Below are 23,831 nucleotides of genomic sequence, written 5' to 3'. Positions count from 1 at the left end.
TCCAAAGTATTCAGAATACGTTACTGTCATTGAGTAACGTAACGGAATACGTTACAGAATACATTTTGGGGCATGTATTCTGTAATGGAATACATTTTAAAAGTAACCTTCCCAACACTGCCCTTATCCACCTGCTGGCCTCCACCACTTGCTGATGTTGCTAAATCTGTGAAAGCTATGCCATAGCTACCGCCAAACATTTCAGTTATTTTTACACATTTGGCAGCGTCTGCCTGAAGGCCTTGTTTCTTTTTGGCCCTAATTTTTTCTGCACCTCCTTTCCTTTTTTTGTTCTCCATTTCTTTAGTTCATCTATAAGATTGCTAAACAAGGGGGAGGGTGCATCCGACCTCCTCGGCTGTAATTGGTCCAGCCCAGAGTCGATCATGACCAATTGGCCAATCCAACACCTTTCATTATTTATACCCTTCCAAAAAAAAAAAAATCGATCGGCCCATAAAAACAAAAAATCGCCAGCAGCCCACCGGGCAAATTCCCGGTATAACCGATGGCCAGTCCAGCTATGATCACACGCGCGCTCTCAAGCATCAGTATTGTACAATTCTGGGCATCACGTGATTTGAGGGTGTTCCCATATAACACGTGTGTATGTGTATATTGGTGTGTCGGCCCACTGGGCATTTGAGTCTAATAACAGGCCTCAGTCTCTCCTGCTATACTGCTAAATTTTGTATCAGTGCTCAAACCTTTTGTGTTTGTTTCCAATAAGTTGCCCACCTCGGGAAGCAAAAATGTGTTCTTTTACTTGTCAGATGAACATATGAGACACTTTGACTCTTCAGTGCAGTGTGGAGCCTAACAAAGATCTGTTTTGTGTCCCAGGTGATCAGCAGGAGGAGAAGAGTCTGACGGAGAGCAGAGGAACATTTTCAGCTACTTGGACTCAGCTCAGCCACTACAGAGGAAACAATGAGCTCAACACAGAAGGTGACAGACAGAGCAGGGCGATATGACCAAAAATATTTATCACGATATACATTCGAAAATTTGCGATAATGATATAACTGACGCTATAATTGACACTAGACAAAATACTTTACAACTCCACAACTTTATTAAAAATCCCATCAATGTATTTTCACTTAAACAAACAGCTGTTTTTTTTTTTCTGTGTATTGAAGTTATATAAAAATTTAACAGTGCAAATGCAAATTCCTTGCTGACAGTTTAACCAAAAGGCATTTCCAGTGGAAATTGGCCGACATTTGCTCCGAGGAATTTGCATTTACACTGTTAATATTTTTGGTCATATCGCCCTGCTCTACGTTCATGTGTTACTGTTTAGGATTAAATTGGTTTGATGTTTGGTGCCTTTTTCTTAATGTAAAAAAATCCTCAGGTTACAATCAGACATTTTTCTTCACTGAACCTGTTGGGTCTAAACTTAGACCCCGCTGTCTCCAGGACTTATTCCCGTGAAAGGAAAAACAAGGCAACAGCGATCGATTTACTTGCAAGTGAGGCCTCGTCGGTATCTCAGAAAGGCACTTCAAATGTCATTAGCCCCCCCCCCCCCCGGACCTCGAGAAGCTGGGGAGGGGGACAAATAAATTCCTTTCACCACAGAGTTAAAACAATGTAGAGATGGTAGCATAAAAATGACAACATTTAACAATTCACTTTAACAGAGCCAAGCTGGTCATTTTACCAGCTCAGCTCTAATTCATATGACCAATAATATATGGTATAAACATCTAGATGATAGGAAAGTGGTATTCTTGGATAAATTTAGATCTTTTGATTGATAAACTAAAATGTTATTGATTTTCATCAGCTGCTCTGTGCTTGATGAAAGGTTGCCTCACTTCTCTATTCAGTTATCACAAACGATCTGCAATATGTCTTGGCTTAATCTTGGGTATGCCAATGATTCCACCATGTTTTATTCAGCCAGTGACAACTCTGAACTGATCAGCGTGTCACAACAAAATTTGCTGAATGTGTTTGACTGGATAAGTAAAAACAACATGATTTTAAATGTATCTAAATCCAAATCTATGTTAATTAGAAGCAGATTAGTCAGCAGCCCACAACTAAGTCTGTCCATAGCCAGTGTTAGAACACGTCACCCAGATTAAACTACTCGGCATTACCATAAATCACCACCTTTCATGGTCTCAGCACATCGATTGTTTTTAAGAAAATAGGACAAGGCATAGCTATGGCTATGAAATGCTCTTTCTGTATCACTTCTTCAATTATGAAAGATGTCATTAATGCACTAGTAATGTCTCATCTGGAGTTGCACCTTAGAACACACATGCATCAACACTACAATGAGCAGGTGGAGGGAGGTTTGGAGTCTTCTCTCACCCCCATTCTCTGCGGCCTGCTGGAGCGGGGGGGCTAGGAGGAGTTGGCCGTCCGACTGCGGTCTGGAGTGTGGGGCCTCCCTGCTGCTGCGGAGTCGGGGCGGTCTGCCTCTCCCCACCGCAGGGAAAAGGGTAACACCACCTGGGTCTGGGTGCAGTTCCCCCCTCCAGGGGCAAGGGTACCTAGACCCGGTTCGTAGAGTACGCTTGGGGAGTGTGATCGTGTATACAGCGTCTCTTTATGTCTGTCTCCCCGTCGGTTGAGTGTGGAGTAAGTGCATATGAGAGCATGAGGGTGGGAATGGATGTTTGTATCTGTGTGTGCCTGTATGTCTGTGTCTATATGCCAGGTTGGGTATCAGACGCCACCTCTCTGGGGACATCTCAGGCCCTCCAAGGTTTGGAGGCCTATCTCCACCCACCACCACTTCCCCTGCCAGTGGCGGACTCCCTCAGGTGTCGGTGCGTTGGTGGTTCTTTGTGTCTGGGGGTGGGCGTCCGGGTACACACCGGCTCACTCCTTGGCGGCCGCTTATCGGGGCCTGGAGCCTGGGGCTCGCTCGGGCCACTTCGGAGGTGGGGTGCCCCCGGCCTCTCTGGGGCTCGGTCACTCAGGCACAGCTGGCTGCCGGCAGAGCTCACAGGCACGTCACTGCAACTCCCCCTGGCTTCTGCTCTGCGGCTGCTGAGTGAGCCCTCATCTGGGACTCTCCTCAGCTCTTACTGGGACAGTGGCGCGGCTGCCCCTCTGTTGGTCTTCCTTGGTCTCTTGTGTTCTGGGGGCCTCTGGATGTCTGGAGTTTTGATCTCCTCCATACCTGCTTGATACCATAGAGGACAGGGCTGTGGCTCCCCACACTCCCTAGCAGATCGTTACATGGAGAAACCTTTGGAATGCGAGCATGCTGATCCACACAGGTGTACACAGGTGTACACATGGGTATTCACAGACGCGGACTACAGCTTTCTTGGCTGCTGCCTCAAAGCACACTGTGCGCTGTCTATCTTGCGTGTTGCACAATATCGTTTATTATTTAGTAACTATTGATATCTACTGCTAGCTAGTTTATTGTGATGGTGCTTTTTTTAAAATTTATTATGTTGCTCTTTGTTGTTTGCTTTCTCTTCTGTTTTTTTTCTCCATACAGGTGACCCAGGTGTTTTGTTTTTTTTGTTTGTTTTTTTTTTTCTTTCTTCCCCCCCTTCTCACCGTCTCTTCTCCCGTTTGGTTTTCTTTCTCCCTGTCCTATCCCCCCAGTCATGTCTGTCCCATTTGTAAGATAAGATAAGATAAGATAAGATAACCTTTATTAGTCCCACACGTGGGAAATTTGTTTTGTCACAGCAGGAAGTGGACAGTGCAAAAGTTATGAGGCAAAAATTAGAATACAATAAGAATAAATACAGTACACAACTGTACAGAATAGAATAAAATAAAATACTATATACAGTAGAATAAAATAAAATAAATATACAATAAGATAAAAATAGAATACAAATACAAATACTATATACAACTGAGTAAAAATACAACGATGACAGAAAGGATTATTGCACTTAGTATTATTGCACATGTATGGATGTGTGTGCTTGATCAGTTAAAGTCTTTATTATGGAGTCTGACAGCAGTGGGGAGGAAAGACCTGCGAAATCTCTCCGTCCCATACCGTGGGTGCCGCAGTCTCCCACTGAAGGAGCTGCTCAGTGCTGTCACAGTCTGCTGCATGGGGTGGGAGATGTTGTCCATCAGGGATGAAAGCTTAGCCGCCGTTCTCCTGTCACTCACCACCTCCACTGGGTCCAGAGGGCATCCTAGAACAGAGCTGGCCAACTGAAAATAAAATAAATGTATAATTATAATAAAGGTCAATCAAATGGACCAATATGGCAAGGCCATGATGATCCACTTGGTAAAATAAATCCGCTTGGCATCTTTCTTGGCCTTAAGACAACAATTCTGATGGCTAAAGATCCAAACGGGACACAAAAAAAAATAAAAAATTATGAAAGATGTCATTAATGCACTAGTAATGTCTCATCTGGACTATTGGTCAATCATTTGGTCAGCAGCTAATAAGACAGATCTTAACAGACTTCAGTTAGTCCAGAATAAGGCGTCCAGATTAGATGTTCATACTATACTAATTAAAAACGGACCGATCCTCGCCTCACAAAACGCGCTACTTGGCGTAACCCAGCTTTGCTTATCAGAGAAGTATGTGTCACTCGATAGAGCGGCTGTTGTCTGCAAGACCTGTCGGCGAACTGGTGGAGCATTTGGAGCCTCACTACATGCTTCCAAACCGCAGCATTTTTAATCTTAATCTCTTCCATACTGAGGCGAAAAGGAAGCGATTTGTCCCGTACTTCAGCAAGAATGGGGGGAAAAAGACTCTGGAGTTAGTCTGTGTCCTTAAGCTGCAGCTGCCTCTTCTTCTCTCATGTTTTCTAAGTAGCTGACAGCTGGTAACTGTGCAGGGGCAGCTCTAGCAAAGCTTTGCCAGGGGGCAGGTATGGCATTAACAAGTAAAGGGAGGCACAAAAAATACTTTTCTTTGTTATTTCATTTAAAGGACTAACTTTTAATAAATAATTATCTGAATCTTACAACCAAAGTGTTCATCTGATTAAATGTATAGAAATCCATTACTGTATATGTTAACTATTAAGTCTAATTTACACCCTGGTAAGCTATAGTCCTTTTTCCTTTGGGAAAGTACCATCTGTGCAGTCTGCAATTCTGTTGAAGAAAGATGTTGAATCTATTTACTGTAATTGTCGGGCTACTAGCCGCTACTTTTTGCACAAGCTTTGAACCCTGCGGCTTTTAGTCAGGTGCGGCTTTTCTAAGGATTGTCCATGATTTTTGTGATATCGTAAGATGATTTGTTTTGTTTCTTCTGCTGTTCTACGGCACTACGTTGCCTGGCGGAAGGATCGGGGTTCAAGAGTGGTATATTGGTCACATGTCCATCCGCCAGGCAACGTAGTGCCGTAAGAAGTAGCGCGAAAAACAAACTTCAAAGTAGCGCTACGCCTTCAGCGGGAGGCGTGGATGATGAGCGGCGATAAACTTGCGAAAAGCAAGTTATGCCCAACTCCACCAGTGGATTCTGACAGCGTGGAAAAGTGTGAAAACATCCATGATCACCAACGGATTTCGAAGGGCTGGACTGCTGCATGATGGAGAGGAGGACACCGCCACGGCCCTTCAGAGGGTGTTCGACACTGACAACGAGGATTTGTTTGGTTTTGAAAGTGACAACGAATGAGAGAAGCGGAGAGGTGATGACGAAGCCATCATGAACCTGTTCGTTTCCGACACTGGAGAAGAGGACTTTGGTGGTTTTAGTGCACAAGAAGAAGAGAAAGATGGTGAATGACTGACTTTTCTTCTTGTTAAAGCTAGAGCTGGGCGATATAAGATTTTTTCATATCATGATATGTTTTTAATTCACATGGTAGGATTTGTAAAGAATTTATTCGTAAATGAGGGTGGAAAATAAGTATTTGGTCAATAACAAAAATACAACTCAATACTTTGTAACATAACCTTTGTTGGCAATAACAGAGGTCAAACGTTTACTATAGGTCTTTACCAGGTTTGCACACACAGTAGCTGGTATTTTGGCCCATTCCTCCATGCAGATCTTCTCGAGAGCAGTGATGTTTTGGGGCTGTCGCCGAGCAACACGGACTTTCAACTCCCGCCACAGATTTTCTATGGGGTTGAGGTCTGGAGACTGGCTAGGCCACTCCAGGACTTTCAAATGCTTCTTACGGAGCCACTCCTTTGTTGCCCGGGTGGTGTGTTTTGGATCATTGTCATGTTGGAAGACCCAGCCTCGTTTCATCTTCAAAGTTCTCACTGATGGAAGGAGGTTTTGGCTCAAAATCTCACGATACATGGCCCCATTCATTCTGTCCTTAACACGGATCAGTCGTCCTGTCCCCTTGGCAGAAAAACAGCCCCATAGCATGATGTTTCCACCCCCATGCTTCACAGTAGGTATGGTGTTCTTGGGATGCAACTCAGTATTCTTCGTCCTCCAAACACGACGAGTTGAGTTTATACCAAAAAGTTCTACTTTGGCTTCATCTGACCACATGACATTCTCCCAATCCTCTGCTGTATCATCCATGTGCTCTCTGGCGAACTTCAGACGGGCCTGGACATGCACTGGCTTCAGCAGCGGAACACGTCTGGCACTGCGGGATTTGATTCCCTGCCGTTGTAGTGTGTTACTGATGGTGACCTTTGTTACTTTGGTCCCAGCTCTCTGCAGGTCATTCACCAGGTCCCCCCGTGTGGTTCTGGGATCTTTGCTCACCGTTCTCATGATCATTTTGACCCCACGGGATGAGATCTTGCGTGGAGCCCCAGATCGAGGGAGATTATCAGTGGTCTTGTATGTCTTCCATTTTCTGATGATTGCTCCCACAGTTGATTTTTTCACACCAAGCTGCTTGCCTATTGTAGATTCACTCTTCCCAGTCTGGTGCAGGTCTACAATACTTTTCCTGGTGTCCTTCGAAAGCTCTTTGGTCTTGGCCATGGCAGAGTTTGGAGTCTGACTGTTTGAGGCTGTGGACAGGTGTCTTTTATACAGATGATGAGTTCAAACAGGTGCCATTCATACAGGTAACGAGTGGGGGACAGAAAAGCTTCTTACAGAAGACGTTACAGGTCTGTGAGAGCCAGAGATTTTCCTTGTTTGAGGTGACCAAATACTTATTTTCCACCCTAATTTACGAATAAATTCTTTACAAATCCTACCATGTGAATTCATGGATTTTTTTTTTTCACATTCTGTCTCTCACAGTTGAAGTGTCCCTCTGGTGCAAATTACTGACCTCTGTCATCATTTTAAGTGGGGGAACTTGCACAATCGGTGGCTGACTAAATACTTTTTTGCCCCACTGTATGTGCGAAACAGGATTTTCCCCTGATTCTAGCTTGTGCGGCTAATATTCAGGTGCGCATTGTAGTCCGGGAAATGTGGTAATTATTGTGGAAACATGATTGATTATTTCTGTGCATTTGATGTACACGTGCATTAAATTAAAGTTGATTATGTCGATTAAGCATCATGAGGGCGGGGGTGGTTCTGGGAGATTTTTGCTGGGAGTTGGCAACTCTATTAGTTAGGTTGTTTAATATTTCTGATAAGTACTCTTTATAATACTAGAATAGGAAGGATGGTGCAAGTTTAAGTTTATTAGATTGATGTGTGTTGCTGAACTATAAAATATTTGAATAGAATTCAACTTTATTGTCATTGCACATGTCACAGGTACAGGGCAACGAAATGCAGTTTGCTTCCATCCAGAAGTGCTTTAGCCTTGATATAGATATATTACAATATATATATTAGCAATAATATAGATATGTAAGTATATTACAGAAATGGGTCTATTATGGCATGTTATAATGTACACGGTATGAAGTATGTTATGAATATGCTATAACTATAAGTATGTACAGGCTGTAGTGAGTACAAGCTATGAACAGGATATAAATAGGAAAAACTATATAAAAATATGAGATGTACAGCTATACAGAAATGGGAAATATGCAAGTTATAAACAGTTGTTGAATTAAAAATTATCGTATTTTACAGAATGATTATTTATACAGTGGTGCAGTTAAGATAAGAGAGATATGTGGATAATTTCTACAGAGGCTGTATAAAGTGCTAGTGGTTTTGAGTGGTGGTTCAGTCTGTGTTATTATTGTGTGTTTGAGGGTACAGTTGTCCATTGTATGTGTGTGTGTAGGTGGTTGTGGGTGTGTGTATGTTCAGTCCGTGAGTTTAACGTGGGTCAGATGTCAGGAGGCAGAGTTCAGGAGTCTGACAGCTGTGGGGAAGAAGCTGTTCCGGTACCTGGTGGTCTTAGTCCGGAGGCTCCTGTAGCGCCTCCCAGAGGGCAGGAGGGTGAAGAGTCAATGTGATGGGTGACTGGGGTCTTTGATGATTTTCCCAGCCCTTTTCAGACACCGCTTCCTGTAGATGTCTTTTATGGCAGGAAGTGGTGCTCCGGCGATGGGCTGGGCAGTTTTCACAACCCTCTGCAATGCAACCTCTGCCTCTGCTCCGAGGCAGACCAGTTCCCATACCAGACTGTTATACAGTTGGTCAGGATGATCTCGATGGTGCAGCGATAAAAGTTCACCAGGATGTCTGAGGACATTTGGTTCTTCCTCGGAGTCCTCAAGAAGAAGAGGTGCTGGTGAGCCTTCTTGACCAGCTTGGAGCAGTTGGTCGTCCAGATGAGATCCTCGGAGATGTGGACTCCAAGGAACTTGAAGCTGCTCACACGCTCCACAGCCGTCCCCTTAATGTAGATGGGTGGATGTGGGTCAGCATTCCTCCTGTAGTCCACGATGAGTTCCTTGGTCTTCTCGGTGTTAAGCAGCAGGTTGTTTGTGTCGCACCACTCAGCCAGACCATCCACCTCCTCCCTTTAGACGGCCTCATCGTTGTCACTGATGAGGCCAATCACCGTGGTGTCATCTGCAAACTTAATGATGGTGTTAGAACCATCGGCAGGTCTGCAGTCGTGGGTGAAGAGGGAGTAGAGGAAAGGGCTCATTTGGTATAACGGAATAGCTTTAGTGTCTTGTTTTTAAAACTTGTGTATGAACTTATACAAAATGCAGCAAGATATTTATTTAAAAAACAGTTTTATTGATTACAAAAAACACTATCGGATTCGTATCGGCAGATATCCATATGATATCGGTATTGGACATTAAAAAGTGGCATGGTGCCATCTCTAATACGAATATCGATGAAATGCATTATCAGCTTTCTTGGCTTCCTGTACAGGCTAACGTATTCTATGGCTTACTTGCAGTTATAAAGAACTCAATTCTGTTAAACACACCACATTTATTTCTGCTCAGCTGCAGTATCCAGATGAAATACATAATGATATTACATGATTTTCAACAAACTGCAATTTAGTAAATCCTCGAGTTAAAAGTAACTTTTTGTAAAACTGTTATATTTAGAGCAACTTTCAGGTGGAATAAATTACCTTATAAAATTAGAGAATTAGTAACTATTCAAAACTTCAATGAACATTTAAAAGCTGATTTACAGAACTTTTAGTTGTTGTAATATTGTAAGAGATGATTTGTTTTTGAGATTTCTGTAATGTGCCTCCGTGTTATTGATATTGTTGTTGTTATTGTTGTTGTAGTTATTATTGATTGCTTATATTTTAATTGTGAAATCTCACTGTGGATGTAAGAGCCAAATTATGTGGATATCTTGAATCCACTTTATTGTATAATATTTTATGTGATTGTATTTGATGGAAGACAAGCAACATGGAAGCTAATGGGGTTCCTTTTGAATAAACAAATAAACAAACACAGGATTTATTATCACTGAATAATTATGTATAAATCTATAAAAATTATAGAAATATGTGTTAGAAACTGTGTGTGTGTGTGTGTGTGTGTGTGTGTGTGTGTGTGTGTGTGTGTGTGTGTACAATCAGGAGGGATGGGCTTGATTTTAGTGTTTTAACAGTCATGAATTATTTTTAACAGCAGGTTGGATGTAATGTGTTAGAACTACCAGCAGGTGGGGATAAGAGACCTTTAAGGTGTTTGGTGCCACACTCCACCTTCAGGTTTAAAACTAGTGTTAATGGAGAGAGTTTGAAGGTTGAGTTTGTTCCACGACTGCATTTCACTCACTGCCTCTGTTTGTATCTCTGTCACTGCAGGACCAACATGGAGCGAGAAGTCAGCGCTCTCAGGAGGCCGACAAACCTCACAGAAGAAAGAGAGAGAAAAAACACACCTGTGACGAGTGTGGGATGGAGTTTATTTCCAAGTGTCATCTAAAACAGCATCAGGTCATCCACACTGGAGAGAAACCATTCAGCTGTGACTTGTGTGGAAAGTCTTTTTCCTGGAAGCGTTCCCTAAAAACACACCAACTCATCCACAGTGGAGTTAAAGCATACAGCTGTGATCAGTGTGGCAGAGCTTTTACTCAAAATGGTCACTTACAGAATCATCTAGTTAGCCACTCTGGAATTAAGGCATACAGCTGTGACATCTGTGGAAAAACTTTCAGCCGGAGAGGGTACCGAAATGCACACCTACGCATTCACACCAGACATGATGTGTACTGCTGTGAACAGTGTGGCAAAGAGTTTACAACAGACGCAGACTTACAAAAACACATGTTTACCCACAATGAGGAGAGACCTTATAAATGTGACCTGTGTGAGAAGACTTTTAAATCTCCACGTTACCTGAGACGACACCAACAGATCCACACCAGAAAGAGACTCTACAAGTGCAGTTACTGTGAGGTATGTATTTATATTGTTATCTTGTCATTTTAGCCTGACTGTTTGGAACAACTCTGCTCATTAAACTGTGTTAGCATGTTAGCAATTCTACTGCATGGAAAAGCAGCTCTGAGTGATTATTCAGATTTTCATGTCAGTTACGATTTTAGTATTACTGTAGTATTATGGTGGTAGTATTGTAGTTATTGCAGCCCAGTAAACTGAGTGTGTTAACTGAAACAATAAAATGTAATTGGACGTCTGCATAGATGCTCTTTATTTCAGGCGACGTTCAGGATAAAAATGTTGAAGGACTGACTTACACTGTCTTTGTGTCTTTGTTTAGAAGCAGAGTGACACAGATGGATCCAGTTCTCAACCCTGTCATCACTGTGGTGGTGGGAAAGACTTTCGTTGTGACCTCTGTGGAAAAACATTCAGTCAGCAAAAGAACCTAAAAACACATCAACGTAGACACACTGGAGACAAACTGAAATACTGCAAAGAATGTGGGAGTAGCTTCCCCACATCAACTGAGTTAAAACAACATGAACTGATTCACAGTGGGGTTAAAAAGCACCTCTGTGATCAGTGTGGGTCATCCTTCACCACTGCAGGTCAGCTTAAAAAACACAAACGAGTCCACACAGGAGAGAAACCATACAAGTGCAGACACTGTGACAAAAGCTTCTCACATTCAGGTAGTCATAACTATCATGAACGTACACACATGGAAGGAAACTACAGCTGTGACCAGTGTGACAAGAGCTTCAGGAATCTCAGTTCATACTTCAAACACAAACATTCCCACGTTACTAATAAACTGTTTCACTGTTACCAATGTGCCCAAACATTCACCTCATTGTCTGCTCTGTGCAAACATCAGCGTGATCACTCAGGGCTGAAATCACTCCCATCACTGGATCACAGTGAATCTGAAGAGACAGAAAGATCCTCTGGTTTCAGTGTCAGACTCAAAAAGCTTGAGATCAGGCTCCACAGAGTTCAGATAGAATCATTTAAACTTGTGTTGAACTGAACTGGTTGCTGGGCTGAACTTCTACATAATACAGATTTACATGGGATCTTATTTTCTGTCGTTTTACTGAGTCAGTTTTGTCCTTTTTTCTCTGTCCTGGTTTTGCTCGTCTGTAAATAATTGAAACTCAGTCAAATAGTTCATTGTTCTCCAGCAAAACGTTTTGGAAACTCATGTTTAACTTTTAAAACTCTGACATGTTTTAGCACACAAGGCTTCATCGGGGAGTTCACTCATGATTGGACCATGAGAATAAAGGTTTTTAGTTCTTTCAAAGCGTCTTGGAGGTTTTTGATGTTTTGTTTTTTCTGAAATCACCTGAAAGAAAAACTATTTTTCTAGCTTTATGTAGTGTAGAAGTTTTTAATGTTTCTTTCATCTGTGATGTTCTTGAATGTGTTGACATGAAGATGGTACAAATAAACTGTCCTTTTAGCTTCAGCTCCTAATTTATTCATTATTTATGGATGTAGCACAGCAGCAGTTTCTTGATTAACACATGGAGGGCTCGGGATCTGATGGTAAATAATGTTTTGTGTCCTTGTACACATCATACAGCTCAGCTGTTCCACAGATGTCAGGTTTACACAGTGGGATGGTTTGTAAGAACGCAGCTCTCCTGTGGATAAATCCTTACTCTTAGCCTCAGGACCTCACACAGTCCCAGCAGATTCGGTCAGAAGATTTATACCTTTTTCATTTCTATATGATTCTTCTTGCATCTAAACAAAGATGATTATGATGATGATGAGTCATTTATGAAAAAAGAAGCAAAAAACAATATTGTTTTATGAGGATTTTCATGGCAGATTTTTTGCATCAACATTTTTGTACATGAAAATGTTGAAAGGATGCAAAGGAGGAGGAGGGCACAAGAGCTCAGCGCGTGGTACTGACTGGAAGCAACACAGCTGCTGTTGACAAAGCAGCAGAGTCAGATATGAATGTGTATTGAATTCACCGTGTAAATATACCAGATTTATCCACATACGCTAGTTTTCACCCCTTTTTTTTTACTTTCAGTAAGTTTACTTTTAGTTTATTTTTACTTTCTGAAGATGCGGGAGAATCTGATTCATCATAATTGAGCATTTCATTAATGTTACACCCCAATGCTTTCATTTGAACCCCAAGTGTCATTGTCTTTGAAAATGCACGGAGTATAATGCATCTATTTTGCAAAAATAAATAATACAATAAATGTTAAAAGACTTTCAAAACGGTACCCTGTTTTCCCTTCATCGTATCGTACAAATAGAGATAATATAATTATCTGAGGAACAATTGTCAATAAGCAGAGAAGTTATTAAAATATTAATGCAAGACATGGAAGCAGGTGTTGTTGTTCCTAAATTAGGAACAATATTTTAAAATTACTTCACAATTCTTCTTGCACTTCAGATTGTTACAAACTATCAGAATATAAAGAAAGTCAGAAAATGGACAACCTCAGCTTATAAAACTGCTATTTTTTTTTAACCACAAACCACTGGATCAATTTCAAGTGTTTTGCACTTGATTTTTATTTTATCATAAAACACTGCAGAGATGCAATGAAATAATCATTATAACAGTGTGCAACTGCTCCACGTTATACTGTGTCCAAGCTATAGACGTCTCTGAAGCGACACTTTAAGAAACTCCTGCATAACTGCGGGGTGCACAGTCCACATTGCACAGTGACAGCACAAAGACCCACACAGCTGGATTTGGATATTTAACATTCTTTCAGTAAAAATTAAATCCTGCATGAGTTCATGAATATCTGGCATTAATCAGATGAAAGCCTCTGCTATAGCACCCTGTCATCCATTCATCCAAGAGATGTAACAGAGACACTGCCTCTATTAGTTAATTATTAGATAATCATTTTTGAAAAATAATCTTTAACATCTGAGTAATTTCAGATTTTTAATGTCAGATTTTACACGGTCAGGTGTAGCCAAGGTTAACTCAGAAACTTAAACTTTAACTCAAAACGTATTTTAAATAAATTTCAAACGAGCCATCATGATAAAGGGAATGTGTGCAGTTTTGGTGCTACTATTGCCTCCACAGTCTGAGTCCGCACAGGTAATGAGCCATTATGACCAATTATGGAGTCCCCTGCCAGCTCACACTTTTTTGAGGTTATGTCAAAAGCAAGGGCGTAGATTTGGCATGGACGGAAGGGACGCGTCCCCACCAATATCCAGCAATTATTGAATTGTCCCCACCAATAATTTGATCTCTTCGAGTAAAGAAAAACAAACCCGATAGTAAGTAAAAAACGATCTGTCAGCTTCTCATTCAGCGAGTGGTGCAGAAAGAGTTAAATTAGTTCTCTACTGGAGTCCTACGTCATGTGACAAATATGGCCAATGTGATTGGCTGTGCCTTTCAGGGAGCTCTGTTTAGTTTCAGCAGCTGCAAACCTGCGCTGCGAGGAGGATGGCAGCAAAGAGGAAGAACCTGGATATAAGAAAGTATTTTTCAAAGAAACCTGTGAGTCACATAAAGTCAAGTTCACTCATTTAATGTGTCCGTCACAATAACGTTACAGGCTATGCTAGGACATACATGCCAACACTCCCGATTTTTCCGGGGAATCCCGAATTTCAGTGCCCTTCCCGATAATCTCCCGGGGCGACCATTCTCCCCAATTTCTCCCGATTTTACACCCGGACAACAAAACTGAAAACCATATCCTAGACTGGCCCAGCCAATTCCAGTTTCCAACAATGGATACTATTACTGCAGCTACTTAGTTTTAATATTACTCTTATTACTCTTTCTGGGTCGCAAAATAAACTGTTAACACATTTTCAGGCGAGAATGTAGCTGTGTAAAAGTCAAATTGTCATGGTCCTGGGCCATGTTGGCCCAGTATTCTTAGTTCTCTTGTATTTTTGTATTTAGTTCCCTGTTTAGGTTCTGTTTCCTGAGTTGCCCTGTTATGTTGTTCCCTGTGTGTTTTCCCTTCGTGGCTTTTACCCCCTGTGTGCCCCTCTGTGTATCTGTGAGCCCTCGTCTCTCCTTATGTTTTATTCCATGTTTCCCCTGCCCGTTATGTCTGTGTTTTCCCCGTGCTCTCTCTCCTCCTGTCTGAACCTCTGTACTTCCTGTTTGACTCTGCCCGTCTCCCGTCAGTGTTATGTTCACCCCGCCCTGTCTCGTTATGGTTATCTGTGTCAGCTGTGTTCCCCGTGTGTTCCCACTTTCCTCGTTAACCCTCTGTGTATTTCTGTCTGCGTCTCCCTCTGTTCGGCGTCGCGTTCTCCCTCATTGCTGTGTGGATTCCCTGTGTCTCCCTACGACTATTAGTTTATTGAGTCCCAGTTTAGTTGAGTTCTGTATTTCCTATGTTCTGCCTGTCAGCAATAAAGCTGCTTTTGAGTTTATCCCCGTGTTTGTGAATCTTGCGATTGGGTCCTCCTCCCGCCTGCCACACAGCCGATCATGACACAAATAACTTAAACATGTTATTGTTTGGCCTGTTTCTGTGTTTTATTTGTTGGTGAGTAAATGGTTTTGGCTGAGATTAAAGTTATTAGATTAAATTAGATTAAATAAAACTTTATTAATCCCTCAGGAGAATTCCTCCAGGGTTCTCACACAGCTGAATAAACTGCTGTGTGAAAACAGCAGTTTATTCGACCATCTACACCAGCGTCCGGTTATATTTTAGACAGCAAGGAGCAGACGGCAGGTGACGTAATTCTGAAGGCTAGACCGTCCAATTTCACAGTCGCTCATTTCCGGTCTACCCGGCTTTCGGAGGACCCGGCCCACTTAGACCACAAAGGCCGGGTTCTCAGGTGGACACAGCCTCTGAATTTGGACACCCCCGGCCTGTTTCCGGTCGGACAATAATAACGGTGACATTTAACTTATTTTATCCGATAAATAAACACTGTAAAATCAAGTTTTTTGTATGTATATGTACATGTATATCCCCCCCAGCCCCTTTGAATGTCTCCCTAATTTTGAGGTCTCAAGGTTGGCAAGTAGGAGCTAGGTTTGGTCCACATCAGTCTAAAATTGTATGTAACCATGAATAATGTGATGCCATGTCCACAAGGAGAGACTGGAGAGTATAGATGTAAAACAAATATGCCACCAGTTAATTTCAGCTAACGAGAGGAGCAGGTAGGGATGCACCGATAGCACTTTTTTGGAAACGAGTACGAGTACGAGTACTTGCATTTCAATACTCACCGATACCGATACCGAGTACTTAATAAAAACATGATTTAAATTTGCAGGTAACAGCTTTAGTCCTATAATTTAACAAAAAACAAACAAACAAGGGACTAGTTTGGAATTAAGAACATTTATTTAAAATGAAAAGCATGTTGTATGCAACATATTACAGAATAAATAATTATAAAAAAACAAAATTTAATTTTAAATTTGTTCGTCTGTTTCTCTGTTTAGAAGTCTCACTAGCACAGTCACAGCTGGGATGACATCAGAGGCTGGTGCGTCGTAGCTGCTCACTTTTTTTGGTTAGTTTCTCAAAGGGGGCGAGGATGGCAACAGTTGTCTCCATAAGAGCCCATTGGTGAGCGGTGAGATAGTCAGGGAGTTTGTGCTCGGACACATACACGCCCAGCACTCGCTTTTGCTCAATGAGGGACTGGAGCATGTAATACGTGCTGTTCCAGCGAGTCTGTACGTCCTGCTGTAGTCTCTTTATTGGCTAGTTGAGCTGTCCCTGAATGTCCTCGAGGCGGGTGTAGGCTAAGGCGGAATGTTTAAAATGCCCAACTATTTTCCGTCCCACTGCTATAGCATCAGCTATGCTCCTCTGTGCTAATAAGCGTGGGTAAATAAGCGTGGGTAAACTCTTTGTACTCGTTGTTGTGTTGGGATTTTAGGTGCTTGATTAAATTGCTTGTGTTAAATGCACTACCTTTAGAGCCTCCTCTGGACAATTTCGCTGAGAACAATTTGCAGGCCGCCTTTGTTTTCGCGTCTTCGTTCACTTTGAAATAGTTCCACAGAGCTGATATGTCTCGCCTCACTTTCTCCCCGCTCTGAGCTGCAGCCGGGGCCTGGGGGCGGGCACTCGGCGCCTGTGATTAACCCCTTACATGCCAGTCAAACATAGAGAGGTCTCAGACCGTGGTATTGGTCCTCGGTATTGGGGGACTTTTAACGAGTACGAATACTTTAGAAAATGTGGTATCGAGGCCGATGCCGGTATCGGTATCGGTGCATCCCTAGGAGCAGGCATGTGTTTGTTGTGTGGGGCATGTAGTCCATGTCTGTTGCTGTAACAGTAGTTCATGTTTAGAATAAAACATCTCAGCCCCCTATCTGATAGAGGGCAGTAGTGCCTAAAATGTTGCATAATGTTGCTGAGAGATCTTTTACTTTGTGGTAATCTTAGATGAGTAGTTTTATGGACAAAACCCACCAGATCTTTCAGTGTTCCCTTAGTGCTAATGTGTCAGAGATGTTGGTGCACTATAACTGAAGTAATGTTGTTAAGTCCTTAAAGTCATATTCTTTTATTGTCATGACTGTATTTTTACTTTTGTATGATACCTGATTTATATGATATATGGCTGAAGTAAACTAAAGCCTGAAATACTTAGTCAGTCATTTGTTTAATAGTAATTTAACATTATATAATGCACATATAAAACTATGAATTGTAATTTTAAACGGTTTAAAAGCATGTAGAATAGCATATGCAGGCAAGTATATTTCTCCTTTTTTTTTTTATCAAGAAGCAAAAACAAAAAGGAAAAAATAAGAAACGGGGCAGGGTTCGATGGTCGAATCAGCCGTCCCCACCAATGCCACAACCAAGTCTACACCCTTGCAAAGGCCTTTTAAAACTCCAGGAAGAGAATGAAGCTATTGTCAAATACCAAATCAGAGTAATCAAGTAGATCCAAAACCAGTCTAATGTTATGAGAAATGTGTCTATTTCTCATTAAGCCTGATTGTGTCTCATTGATAATTGTATCCAAGAACTCTTTAATTCTGTTAGCAAGTACTAAAGCCATAATCTCATAGTCATTATTGAGCAGACAGATGGGTCTCCAATTATCAATAAGAAGTAAGTCTTTGTTTGGCTTTGGAATAAGTGTTATGAGACCCTGAGTAAGAGTAGGAGGGAGGTTGTTATTCTCTATACTTTCTATGAAAACCTGCAGTAAGAACTTAGTACTTCGTCTCCATGGCCTTATCAACATCCAATCTCCAGACTTCAGACTCTGCTCCTGAGGAGAAACAGAATCATCTGGCAGATCATTTGTTCTCATGACTTCTTTACTTTTAAACATTTTGAGCATCCAATCTGCTAATGTGCTCTCTCTTCTGCTTTTCTATCATCACTACAGAAGACTAAAACTCTAAATGCTCTACCATATATAATCTCAAAGAGTCAGACCGTTCTCTGTTGGAGTAATCCTCATGTACATCTTAACGAGTTCTATACAGTCTAACCATGTCCTGCCTGTCTCTTCCATTGACTTCCTAAGTCTTAGCTTTACTGTGCCGTTAGTTCTCTCTACCAACCCTGCACTTTGTGGGTGATATGAACAATGATGTTTTAGTGTTATCCCTAGATGCTGTGCCATTAATCCAATCACTTCATTTACAAAGTGTGGACCATCATCACTATAAATAGTCTCCGGAATCCCGTGTTCTGGGATGATATTCTTATATATTGCTTTGGCAACCGAAATGGCATCTGCTTCCCTAGTTGATTGATAGATTGATTGACTGATTGATATACCTTTATTAGTCCCACAAGGGGAAATTTCATGTTAAGGCTGCCGACCTATTGCACGCAAGGGCAGAGCCATCTTACCCTCCAACCATACATACATTACACAAAAACATCACATGGGGAAGACAGGTCAGAGAGGTATAACAATGGAAAATGCACCACATGAGGAAAGATAAGGAGACACATCAAATTCAGCAGGAAGGACATGAAAAGTGGCAGGTTAGCCTTCTTAGACTGTGAGATTTCCATCAGTAATGGCTGTACATCTAAAAGCTGACGTGTACCGGGAACCTACACATACGGATCAGTATCCAAGGTTTGACTCATCATCCACTGGAGCACAAACTGGGTGTCATCAGGACGCTACAACACAGAGCGAACCCCATCCCCACTGACACAGCGGCCAGGGAGGCAGGTGAACAGCACATCAAGAAGGCCTTGAGTAAATGTGGTTATCCCAGCTGCACTTTTGTCAAAGCGGGAAAGGCACCTAAAGAAAGCTCCAGCTGATCCAGGAGAGAAGGACAACCGCTGCCCAAGCGAAAACCTGTAGTGATCCCATGTGTCTCAGGAGTATCGGAGCAGTTGAGACACATTTTTTCTAAACACCGGGTGTCTGTGGCTTATGAACCCCAAAACATGCTGCACCAAAAAGTGGTCCACCCTAAGGATCGGGTCCCCCGACACAAACAGAGTAACATAGTGTACACTGTTAAGTGCCAGGAGGATTGCCAGGATTTATACATCGGGGAAACCAAACAACCTCTGGCTAAGAGGATGGCACAACACAGAAGAGCTACCTCGTCAGGCCAGGACTCTGCAGTCTATTCACACCTACAGGCCAGTGGACACTCTTTCAATGATGAGAATGTACACATCCTGGACAGGGAGGAATGCTGGTTTGAGGGCGGAGTCAAGGAGGCCATTTACGTGAAAAGGGAAAGACCATCTCTGAATTGAGGAGGAGCCTAAGATTATTAGACACCACCAGAAGGCAGCAGGTTCTGTAGCAGGAGTAACTGTGTTTAGAGTGTTTTAAATTGTGAAAGTATAGGCTAACTTTTAACATCTCTAAAACCTTCTCCTTCTCTTATCACAGCCCTCATAGATGTCTGAATAGTCTAAACTCACAAGTAACCACAATAGACCAGAAAAAGAAATCTTATTGATGCAAATCTTCTCTAACACCTTCACGTAGCAGGTATCAAACTGATGAGACACTTTTTCTCTTCCTGTTAACAAGAACTTGACATGGACTTGAATTTTCCATACTTACTGTTCGTTTTGTTGAGGATGTCCAAATTACTAAGGTAGACCAAACAGGAGAACCAATGGGACACAGCTTTGTTTCACAAACAAGTGGAGCTGGGTACAGGGGGATGGCATGAGCTTGCTTGGGGTCAAGGATTCTTCCAGGTCCAGGATAAAAGAAGTTCCATAAAAATTCTTATCCAGTCTAATTCATGCTCCTCAAAGTCTATCGATTTATTGGATTGTGAACATTAGAGTTCAGAGGGTTTCAGGGCTGCCTGGCATTTGTAGAGAACAAAATATTTCATCTATACTAATGAAATTTATTTTTTAATATTTGTCACATAGAGCATTGCACAGTGCTGACATGATACACAAGTACCCCCAAAATAGGTCCACTTGCAGGGTTGTTGTTGGTTATTGCTGTGTGTCTGTTCTGCTCCTGCTGTCCTCTATATATCACAATGAGTACCATCTCATAAAATATATGGCTCTTGAAGTACAGCCCTTAATGCCGACATTAAAGTACAGTAGTTTAGGCCTATTTAACACCATATACAGTTTACTTGAAACAATTTCATTTCATATATGAATGTTATTCATTTTAACGGTCAGAATGTGACAGGGGTTTAATAATAACAACTGTACTGCATTAAAAACGTCTCCTGCACTCGTTTGTGGTGTTCCCCGGTCATAGACCCACAAGATTCATCAAAGAGGGATTCCACAAAATTGCAGGTATCAGGATGAACAAAACTTAATTCATGATGTGGTGATATTTGAACTACTACTTAAATTTTACATTTATTTTCAGGGTTCCCAGGCGTGATTGGCTGTATAGATGGCACTGACATTCCAATCATGGCTCCTTCAGTAAATGAAGGAGACTATGTGAACAGGAAGTCTTTCCACAGCATTAATGTACAGGTACATAGTTCCCTGTAGCATTTCAAACTAACAAATTATTTCATTATAGTAATGGATGCTAATTTGTGTTCTCTGCACTGTGAAGATCATATGTGATGCTGCCAACATTATCACAAATGTGGAAGCCAAAAGTGGCCAGGCTCTGTGAGTGGTGGTGGTGGAGGACCCCCACCTGTTTTTCGGGCCTCCGCTTTTTTTCTAGTGGCTATAACGGGTCACATTTGAGCATACAGAGTAAGCAAATATGTACTTGAAATGTGCTCAGATAATTTCAATAAGTGCTTACAGAAAGAAAATTAATGTAGCCTCTAACTGCAATTGATTTACATCGGACAAACAGACCAAGCACTATGGCTCATAATACAATTTCACCTTACCTGTTTGGACTATATTTTTATATTTCATTTTTACTTGCTGCCAGGCACGTTTGGGGCCTGTTGGGTTGCACCTGCGCTCACATCACGTCACAAAATAAAATGTATGAGATAAAAAATAAAATATAATAACGTGTTAAATGGGTGGGAATCCCTAAATTTACACTCACGCATTGACTCTGTCGGCTATGTTTTGCCATGCGTGCTCCCTTTCTTTTGCAGCTGAGGCTGTGTTACTTTTTTTCTGCAAAATTTGCATGTTATCGGCATATGCTGCCATCAGAATTTCGGCCTTAAGCGCTGTAAAATACATTGACCGCGCCTTCTTTCCCTCCGTCTCCATGGTGACTCGCTTAATCTGTGCTCCACTAATCAGGGCTTTATGTATCCTCGTGCGCGCGCTTAATTTGGGGTTAAAGGAACTCCGCGTTGATTGAACTACTTGTTATCAGCCTTTCTGAAACCGAATATTCCGAGTTAGACAGTTCGGGGTTACTCAACCCTGAGTATCGTTTTTCACTCTGAGTTTTCTAAACCGGCTTCCTGAAATAGGGCCCAGATCATAACTTCTTACCTGAAGTTCAGTTCCTAAGCCACTATGACCGGCGGCCGCCTCGGGTCTCTCCTCCTCTTGCCTCCCCTTTCCCTTATCCACCTGCTGGCCTCCACCACTTGCTGATGTTGCTAAATCTGTGGAAGCTATGCCATAGCTACCGCCAAACATTTCAATTATTTTTACACATTTAGCAGCGTCTGCCTGAAGGCCTTGTTTCTTGTTGGCCCTAATTTTTTCTGCACCTCCTTTCCAACACCTTTCATTATTTACACCCTTCCAAAAAAAAAAAAAAAAAATCGATCGGCCCATAAAAACAAAAAATCGCCAGCAGCCCACCGGGCAAATGCCCAATGGCCAGTCCAGCTATGGCTGCAGTCAAAGCAGGAAGGAAAGCACTGATCAAAGCTCATTCATCAAAGACCGCTGATCAATGGCCATTCAGAGAGTTGGGGAGTCGCTGCAATCACAGCATTTGATCAATGAGCTTTGATCAGTGGTCGTCGGGGAATGGTGGAGGTGGTGGGACTGGGGGGCTGAAGGATTTGAAATTGTGGGGTGGGGGAGTAACAGGTCTGTCCCTGTTTGTGGAAACCACAGGAGGAGCTGTTCAGGCTGTTGCTGGGTGTGAATTGTTGATGGAGTCTTTAAACTTGTAGTTGCTGTTTTCCAGACTGAAGCAGAGTCGTTAGCTGAAAACTGGTTTTAGAGGTTCATTCAGGACACCTTCTCAGGCTCTTACAGCCTTACCTGTATCATAACAAAGTGTATAAACCCCAATCCACCTTTAACATGGTCCTTCTCCCAAACCTTCAAATAGGACTTTCTGGCCCAGTCATAGTAAAGGGCTGCTTAGAATATTAGAGCCAATGTCACAAAGTTCCTCCTGAAGTATAAGTGAGTGAGAGAGTTTCCTCACTTTGCAGCACAACACGTCTCACAAGATTTCTACAAGCAATCAGAGTGAAATTTGTACTTTGTGTTGTCAGATGAACATATGAGACACTTTGACTCTTCAGTGCAGTGTGGAGCCTAACAAAGATCTGTTTTGTGTCCCAGCTGATCAGCAGGAGGAGAAGAGTCTGACGGAGCAGCAGTGGAACATTTTCAGCCATCTGGACTCAGCTGAGTCACTACAGAGGAAACAATGAGCTCAACACAGAAGGTGAGGAAAATATCACAGTTTCACCAAATAATCAGTCACGTCTAAAACTCTCATCCTCCCAACCTGTTATATGACTGTGTTGCATTTTATTATGTATTTTTAAATTGTGTTTACAAACATTAAGAAGTCACAAGCAATTGTTATTTTTTATTATTAGTAGTAGTATTAATTACATTTTCAATTCAGTGTTACTTATACAGCACCAAATCAAAACAACAGTCGCCTCAAGGTGCTTTTTATTGTAATGTGGATCCTACATTAATACATACAGAGAAAAACCCAACAATTATATGACCCTCTTTGAGCAAGCACTTTGGCGACAGTGGGAAGGAAAAACTCCCTTTTAACAGGAAGAAACCTCCAGCAGAATGAGGCTCACAGAGGGGTGGGGCCATCTGCAGAGAGTGGTTGGGATAAAAGACATGCTGTGGAAGTACATTATTATTATTGTTGTTGTTGTTTTTATTATTCTGATTACTATTAATAATAATAATATTATTATTATTGGTATTATTGTCGTTCGACCAGACTTAATATTGGTTCATCACTGCAAAAACACGTTCAAAGCACCACAACGGTAGCCCGGTATCAGGCAGTAAACACATTAAGTCTGTATATTTTCCCCTTTTTTTAGTTTTTTTTGCTCATACAAATTGAAATGCTATTAATATAGATTGAAAATGAATGACATTTAATCGCCTTTAATCAAAAATTTATCCAATGTTTTCTACAGTGAAACGTTTGAACAGTCATGAATTATTTTTGATTCGTTGCACCGGTATAAAAATATCTAATAGGAAACAGCAACGTGAAATATAAAAAAAAGTATAGACCTGGTAAACATTTATTACTTTTCTGAGTGTGTTAGCATGCTAGTCTTAATGTTTGTGTACAGCAGGAGGGATGGGCATGATTTTAGTGTTTGAACAGTCATGAATAGGGATGGGTACCGGTGTCGTTCTGACATAAACGGTAGTAACCAGACTGAAAAGCAGCGCACATTTCGCTGCTTTATTTTGGTGCTTTTTTTTCCTGAGCTGTGATACACTTCTAGCCAATCATTTTACGTTTCCGAGGATAATAGGCGGGCCTAGGTACAGAGCTACAGATTAAAAATGTCCAAGGTGAAGCGGTCAAAGTCTGGCT

At 41.7% G+C, this 23,831-nt stretch overlaps 1 protein-coding gene across 1 annotated transcript in view; it reads left to right on the top strand.

Annotated features, from left to right (window-relative positions):
* The window catches only part of LOC147322396 (uncharacterized), a 52,717-nt gene that overhangs the window by 6,774 nt on the left and 22,112 nt on the right, over positions 1-23,831 (top strand). Inside the window, exons 2-3 of the mRNA XM_086306919.1 lie at positions 844-948; positions 10,074-10,670. Of these exons, the coding sequence (XP_086163045.1) occupies positions 931-948; positions 10,074-10,670 (615 nt within the window). The 5' untranslated portion in view covers positions 844-930. The remainder of the gene's footprint in view (positions 1-843; positions 949-10,073; positions 10,671-23,831) is intronic.

This window comes from Aulonocara sp. 'chitande type north' Nkhata Bay, linkage group LG9 (genome assembly GCF_057382095.1).
Source record: "Aulonocara sp. 'chitande type north' Nkhata Bay isolate Kocher_YH1m ecotype deep benthic linkage group LG9, A_spYH_male_GT1.1, whole genome shotgun sequence".
Classification (NCBI taxonomy): Eukaryota; Metazoa; Chordata; class Actinopteri; order Cichliformes; family Cichlidae; genus Aulonocara; species Aulonocara sp. 'chitande type north' Nkhata Bay.
Note: the sequence above shows the minus strand (reverse complement) of the source record. Positions and strands in the feature narration are given on the sequence as shown.